General features: G+C 41.3%; 1 protein-coding gene across 2 annotated transcripts in view; it reads left to right on the top strand.

Moving 5' to 3' along the window:
- Positions 1 to 7,968, top strand: part of Ankfy1 (ankyrin repeat and FYVE domain containing 1) — a 64,844-nt gene that overhangs the window by 21,955 nt on the left and 34,921 nt on the right. For both annotated transcript variants that reach the window (XM_005349620.2, XM_026780043.1), the window contains exons 5-7: positions 3,542 to 3,665; positions 5,268 to 5,417; positions 7,028 to 7,193. In XM_005349620.2, the coding sequence (XP_005349677.1) occupies positions 3,542 to 3,665; positions 5,268 to 5,417; positions 7,028 to 7,193 (440 nt within the window). The remainder of the gene's footprint in view (positions 1 to 3,541; positions 3,666 to 5,267; positions 5,418 to 7,027; positions 7,194 to 7,968) is intronic.

Here is a 7,968-nt window from a genome sequence, read left to right as displayed (position 1 = left end):
TAGACCAGGCTGGTCTCGAACTCACAGAGATCCGCCTGCCTCTGCCTCCCAAGTGCTGGGATTAAAGGCGTGCGCCACCATCGCCCGGCTAATGAAGTGTTTCTACATACTGATTTTTCTTCTTTTAAAAATGCCATGGGAGGGTTGGTGAAATTGCTCAGCAGACAAAAGTCCTTACTACACAAACCTGATGACCTGAGTTTGATCACCAAAACTCACTTTAGAAGGAGAAAACTGACTTAAATTGTCATCTGGCCTTCACACCTTTTTGCATTGTGGTGTACAAACACAAACACACACACACACTAATAATAATAATAAATGAATGAATGAGTAAATAAATAAAAAAATAATTTGGTGAGAAGGGGTGGAGACAGGATATTACCATGTAGTCTTAGGTGGCTGCCTCTGCCTCTTATGTGTTGGAGATTGAAGGCATGTGCCACCACAGTTAGCCCTAAATTAATTTTTTTTATTTTGGTTTGGTTTGGTTTGGTTTATTTGAGGCTGGGATTCTCTGTAGCTTTGGAGTCTGTCCTCAAACTAGCTCTTGTAGACCAGGCTGGCCTCAAACTCTCAGAGCTCCGCCTACCTCTGCCTCCTGAGTGCTGGGATTAATGGTGTGAGCCACCACTGCCCAGCTCTAAATTAATTTTTTTTTTGTTTTTTTTTTTGTTTTTTTGTTTTTCGAGACAGGGTTTCTCTGTGGCTTTGGAGCCTGTCCTGGAACTAGCTCTATAGACCAGGCTGGCCTCGAACTCACAGAGATCCGCCTGCCTCTGCCTCCCGAGTGCTGGGATTAAAGGCTTGTGCCACCACCGCCCGACTCTAAATTAATTTTTAAAGTGCCCTGGGAGAGGTGCTTCTTTCCCCAAGTCAGCAATGTTACTTAAAGACAGAGCACCTAAGGACAGATATAAAATAGTTGCATATTTCCTACTGATGGAAAATGGCTATGTTCTTGTTTCTAGCCTAGTCTACCTTGTAAGGTTTGAAAATTTGCTTTTTGTTTTTCCCTGGTCTGTCCCACTGTGCCCTCCTATCCTCACTCTGTCTCACTGTCTTCCTTTGCACTACTCCACGGTCTGTCTTGGTACCCATCTCTTCTTTCTCATCTCCACTCCATGATCTGTCGTCTTGTTTGCCTTCCTCCCCTCTTCTCCTTACCTCTGTAACTCTTGTCCTTCTCTACTTCTGCTACCTAAAACTCATCTACTGAGATTGAGAATTCCCTGCTGCTCAGTTATTTACAGTAGTATTGAAGTCCATTAATATTTGCTATTCAAGTTTGCAATGTCTGTTTTCCATTTTCCTTCAGGAAAGGAATGTTGGGCCTTAGAAGGGATTTTTGAGCATAGAGGAAATGTAAACTTAGAAGCTTACCTTTAAGTATCTCATGCTCTGCTGAGTGTACCTAACTTTCCTTCATCTTGAAACCCACAGAGTCCCAACATCTCTGAGATCAAGTACCATCCTTACGTCATCATAGAAGGGGAGACAGGACCACAGAGACTTCATTTTCCTCTCACTACTAAGTTCTGCTATGTGACTTTTCTAAAGTTTTTGTTGAGGTTGTAGGAAAGGGGAAACAATGGTAGATTAGATTGAGGGGCTATGAGTAGGCTACCATTGGGCGTCTCTGACTACCCTTGGTAAATCTGATTGAAGTGCTGCTTTAAACAGACGTTTCCTGTCCTGACTGCCCAGTCCCAATTAACGACTAAGATGTTGAATATGAATTATAAACGCTCTGTTGATAGCTCAGGCTTGTTATTAGCTAACTCTTACATTTAAATTAACCCATTTCTATTCATCTATGTATTGCCACATGGCTCGTGATTTTACCTGTCCTCTAGCATATCTTTTGGGATGACTTTCAAGGAGACGGGGCAGATGGCTGGTTGGCGTCTCTCCTGACTCTGCCCTTCTTCCCATCATTCTCAGTTTGGCTTTTCCACCTAACTTCCTGCCCAGCTACCAGCCTGTCAGCTTTTTATTAGCCAGTGAGGGTAATACATATTCATAATGTAGAAAAGAATTATTTTGCAACAGCCACCTTTCTCGGTAGGCCTCATTTTGTGGGAGGCACAATATGGTTTCCAGGTAATCTATCATAGAATAAATTCTATATCTTCTATGCTAGGATGTGTAGACAACTTTGTGCCATGAGAATATAGTTGATATCTTGTTAGTCATTCATCAAGTCTTGTTGCCTGGCTTTGTGGAGACACCCATTGTGCCCAGTTTTCTCTTGACATACTGTGGTCTGATTTGTGTGTGGCACTCGAGATTGAATCCATAGTCTCTTGCATACTAGATCTGACTCATAATTATTTTACCATCTTATAGTTATTTTGGGTGGTCCTTTAAAATGTAATTATAAATGTAAAAGTTTTATTTATATGTATCTGGGCATGTATCTGGAGACCAGAAGAGAATACCCGATCTCCTAGAACGGGAGTCACAGACAGCTGTGGATATGTGCTGGGAACCAAACTGAAGGTCCTCCTTTGGAAGAACAACTGTTCCTAGGGGCTGCGCTGTCTATTCAGTCCACACCCAGTGTTGCTAAGGATTGAACCCAGGACTTCCCAAATACAAATACATCCTAGACAAACATTCTACTTTCCTTTACAAACATTGTCTTACTTTCCAAACCCTGAATTATAGTTTATTCACTTATTTTAATCATCATGATTATTATTATATATCAGTAAGTATTTTGGCTGCATATGTCTGTGCAGCACATAAATATGGTACCCATGAAGGCCAGAAGAGGGCATTGGATCCCCTAGAACTTAGACGTTAGATGATTGTGTACTTGCATGTGGGTGCTGGGAATTGGATCTGAGTCCTCTAGAAGAACAGCCAGTGCTCTTGACCTCTGAGGCATCTTTCTATCCCTCTGATTTATAATTTAAACAAAATAAAAATTTATCTTTTGGAAGAAGTTTCAAGGAGGTATTTATTAAGCATAGACCCTCACATTTGAAATCATGAGAGTAATAAAGTTAGCATAATAGAGTTGTCTGAAATGTGTAGGCATGTTCCATACAATTCAGTGCCAAAGAACTGAAGCCAGTCTGTTTGTGTTTGATTGCAAAGTGGCCTGTGCACATGATTCAGAAGTTTCAAGTGATTACTTTTAAGGCTATTGAGGTATTCTGCTTCATATTTTTTTGCACGTTATTTTGATTCTGTTCGATTAATATACTGTCTAGTACGAGACTGCAAAGCACACTGTAATCCCAGACTGAGTCAAGAGGAGCCTAACCTCAGAGCTAGCCTGGGCTACATAGTGAGATACCCTGTCTCAAAAATAAAATGTGTATGGTCAGTTTTAGTAAAATCATAATAAAAATTGATTTCCATAAGTAAAAATCTATACATACTTTTTTTTTTTATCAAACATACTGTTCAAGCTTACACCTTAGTTTTTCTTAGACATAACTAGTGCCTTAATCATTAACTTTGGTTTATTCATTTATGAATGTATATGCCTTACTAATACTGTTCATCATTAATGAAAACTCTCTTACAGATGTGAGAAGGGTGTTATGTCTCTGGTGAATGTTAGGAACTGTATTCGCTTCTATCAAACTGCAGAGGAACTAAATGCCAGCACACTAATGAACTACTGTGCAGAAATTATTGCAAGTCACTGGGTAAGAATTGAGAGGTGTGGACAGAGCGAGATCCAGTGTAAGCCCTGCTTCTGTAGTCGCCCCTCGGGCACATCGTCTTTGCAGCTTGCAGTATTAAAAAAGAAGCAGTTTGATGGATGGTCTGTGAGGTTTGTTTCTGTTCTGAAAGTGTTCTGAGGGTTTAGATTGCACCAGGCAGAGGGAGCTGAGGTTTAGGAGCAGATGCCAAGAAGGAACATCTGCCTTTAGTGTTGTCCTTGAGAGGCTGAGACTCAGCATGCAGCTGCCCATGGAAGAGCTTCCTCCACTACAAGAGGCATTCTCAAACTTCAGCTTCTTTTCTTGAGTTTTTGTTATAAATAAGAGGCTTTACATCTCTTTGTTACAGTTTTGGTTTTTTATGTGTATGCAGGTGTTCATATGTGCTTGTGGAGGCCAGAGGACAACCTCTGGTGGACTTACTCAGGTACCATCCACTATATTTTGAGACAGGGTCTCTTACTGGCCGAGAGCTTGCCGATTAGGTGAGTCAAGCTGGCCAGTGAGCCCCAGGAATCCTGTCTCCTTCCAAGCACAGGGTTTACAAGCGAAGTTTTTTTTCCCCTTTTCATTAAATAAATAATATATAAAACAGTCTATGTTGTTTTATGAACTAGCTTTTGTGATTGTTTTGTATACAACATTATTGGAAGAACTTTGGAATTCTAAAGGAAGTTTTCTAACAGTTGGTGTGAGTGCCCTTAGTGCCATAGACCTATAATCTCAACTACTTGAAAGGCTAAGGCAAGAGGTCATGGCCAAGCTGCAAAGTAAGTTCAAGACCAGCCTGAGGAACTTAGCAAGACCCTTTCTCTAAGGAATTTTTAGCCGGGCGGTGGTGGCGCATGCCTTTAATCCCAGCACTTGGGAGGCAGTGGCAGGCAGATCTCTGTGAGTTCGAGGCCAGCCTGGTCTACAAGAGCTAGTTCCAGGACAGGAACCAAAAGTTACGGAGAAACCCTGTCTCGAAAATCCAAAAAAAAAAAAAAAGAATTTTTAAAGGGCTGGGAATTAGCTCAGTGGTGCAATGCTTGCCTAGCATACATGAAGCCCTCACTTTCATCCCCAGTACCAGTAGAAAAGTGGAGTTATTGTTTTTTTGCTTTAAGATAAGATTTCATTATGTAGTCCAGATTGATCTCAAACTTAAGGCAAACATGCCTCAGCCTCTAGACATTGGAATTGATGGCATATACTGCTATACCTGCTGAAAGGTAGTTTTAAAGAACTGACAGAGTGATAACTATCTCTTTCTGATAGCGGCACAGCTTTGGAGAACAGCTGGGACTCAGTGAATTGTTTGCTGCAGTTCTGATTTGTTTTGAAATTGCCATCTTAGTAGACTTAGTAGAAAAAGGACTCCAAGCTCATGGTCAGGCTTCTACATGGCTTGGTTCCTGTTGAAGGTCAACATTGATGTTCAGCTGTCCAGTCTCTGAGGCTCAGCGGAGCTGGGATGGGTAAAAGTGTGGTGGCAAGTGCCTCTTAAATATAGATCCTGGCTCGGTCGTTTTCTTACTGTGGACTTTGTGTGAGCTCTGTAACCTCCACATGTTAACACTTTTCATTGTTTTCAATCCCTAGGATGACTTGCGAAAGGAGGACTTCAGTAGCCTGAGTGCTCAGTTGTTATACAAAATGATCAAATCTAAGACAGAGTACCCATTACATAAAGCTATCAAAGTGGAGAGAGAAGATGTGGTCTTCCTCTATCTGATTGAAATGGATTCCCAGGTATTATAGAAGCATTTCCATTTTTCCCTGTCTCTCCCCAAACCTTAATGCTATCTCGATCCTGCTTCCATCTCTACTGTGACTGGACATTCTAAGAAAGTACTTCTGACATGTTCAGGTCGCTTTTGAGCATTTTCTGTTCTGTTCTGTTCCTCAGAATTCATCAGTCTTAGTACAGTCCAAAGCACATTTACATTTCCAGATGGCTGTCACAACAGTACCTGACTTCAGGCCCCGATCTTTGTTTTTATTTCTTACCAAAACAAGTCTCCACAAATTCTGTGCCCTAAGCCCACACACATTCTGGGCTGGTTGAGAGTACTTGCTGCTTTTGCAAAGGACACAGGTTTGGTTCTCAACACTCACATGACAGCTCACAACCCTCTGTAACTCCATTTCCAGGGAACCCAACACCTTCTGACCTCTGGAGGCACCAGGTATACCTATGGTCCACATACTACATGTAGGCAGAAACACTTACGCACATAAAATTATATAGTTTACAATAGTAACCGCAATCCATCACTTTATTATTTATCAGCTTTGCTGTTGGAGATCCACACCAGAAGTCACAAGATTAAAATTACATTGTTTATAGACTGATCATTTGTGGAGCTGTAGGGAAGAATCCATCTCCTGCTCTCATAAGTTGACAGCAGAATTCTCTAGAGGTCCAAGGTCTCCATTTTTCTTGTGGGCTTAAGACTATTCTCAGCCTCTAGATGTCCTCAGTCTTTAACTTCAAAAAAGCCTTGCTTCCATCCCTAAAGCCAGCAATGACAGGTCAAGTCCTAATTTCACCCCTTAATGACCTGGTCTTCTACTTTCCTGTTTCACTTTTAAGAATGAATGTTGTTACAAAGTAGGGCCCTGTTGGCTGGTTCAGGAATCGCCCTAGCTCAAGGTACTTAGCCTTATCACATTTGCAGGGGTACTTTTTGCCATGTAATTGACATTATTTTAGTAATAAGGGCATGGACATCTGTGGAGTGGGAGTGGAGGGCATTATTCTTCATCCCACGCTGTCTTCAATGGAATGCAGGTGGAAGTATGGTTAATCATTGTTGTTTGTGCTAAGGAGGACTCTCTGTTAAGCCACCTTTCATGAAAATCCTAACTCTTTGTTATAAAGTTCTCTATGCAGGCTTGTCTTTGGTGTCTGTGTCCCACGTTGTTGTGTCTGATGTCTGTCCCCCCCTCCCCTTTTGTCCCTGTCTCCTGTGTTCTGTTCCTCCCTCCCCCGCTGCTATCTCCATTTTCTCTGTGGTCCTTTGATCAGCTTTGTTGCTCTTTGCTCTCTCGTCACTATTGTTTATTGACACTGAAAATGAGTGCTCTCAGGAGGCCCGATAGAAAGTCTGTGATAAAGTTGAATTTGGAGACTCAGCAACACCATGGTGACATAGCATTAGAATTGGCACCTGGAGAATAAGTGTGATGACATACGTGTTTATGGAAGAAAGGCCATTTCTGTGAGTTTGAAGACTGGCCTGATGTATATATTGAGACCCTGTCTCCCAGCACTCGAGAGGCAGGTGTTTTAAGTTGGGAAAGATTAAAGTGGGCTGTATTTTCTGTCTGAGTGCTGATTTCCTGACTTCTCTGTTCAGCTCCCTGGGAAACTGAATGAAATGGATCATAATGGAGATCTTGCATTAGATCTGGCTCTTTCTCGGCGACTAGAGAGTATTGCCACTACTCTGGTTAGTCATAAAGCTGATGTGGATATGGTAGACAAGAATGGCTGGAGCTTGTTACATAAAGGAATCCAAAGAGGTAAGGAGAAATGAATTACATTTTTCTCTGTATAGTTGAAGCTTCCTAGACTCAGTTCTAGGAATTCCCAAAAGACCTTGAGTCTGTACACTCAACTAGTGTGACTTAGAACTTGTGCTTGTTGGGTCAGAGGGTCTAAAACACTATTGGCTTTGTCAGTTTGTCTGTTCATAATGCCACCAGGACCTGAGTAAGAACAACTAGACAGATGGCCTTTAAGAAGTACCTTGGGAGTGGTGTTTTGGTAATTTCTGTGACTTCAAAGTTAGTCTAATCTATATAGTTAGTTTTGGGACAGTCAAGACTATATAGAGAAGACCCTATCTCATCAACAGGAAAATACAACCAAAAACCTAAAAAAGAAATACCTTTGTGGGCTTGAGCAATGGTTAGTCATTTGAGAGCATTTGCTACTCTTGCAAAGGGACTTGGTTCCCAATAAGTGGATTCACAACTGCTTGTAACTCCAGTTCCAGAGGTTTTGATACCATCTCCTTGTTCTACAGGTAAACATATGACTTTCACCCACACAGACACTTACACATCAAACTCTAAAACAAAAAGTTAAAAAAGTACCTTTGGCTTGTGAGCAACATATGTCTACTTATGTAATTACATTTTCTTCAGAGAATTGTGCCAGAAGATTGTTAAAGTTCTCACAGAAGGATTAAAGACCCAGTTACCCAAAGTAATCCTTAATAGAAAGAACAGTGCTGGAGGTACCAATTGTAATACCTGATCTCAAATTATGTTACAGAGATGTAGTAACAAAAAC

This window comes from Microtus ochrogaster, chromosome 7 (genome assembly GCF_000317375.1).
Source record: "Microtus ochrogaster isolate Prairie Vole_2 chromosome 7, MicOch1.0, whole genome shotgun sequence".
Taxonomy (NCBI): Eukaryota; Metazoa; Chordata; class Mammalia; order Rodentia; family Cricetidae; genus Microtus; species Microtus ochrogaster.
This window is presented reverse-complemented; position numbering and strand designations above follow the sequence as displayed.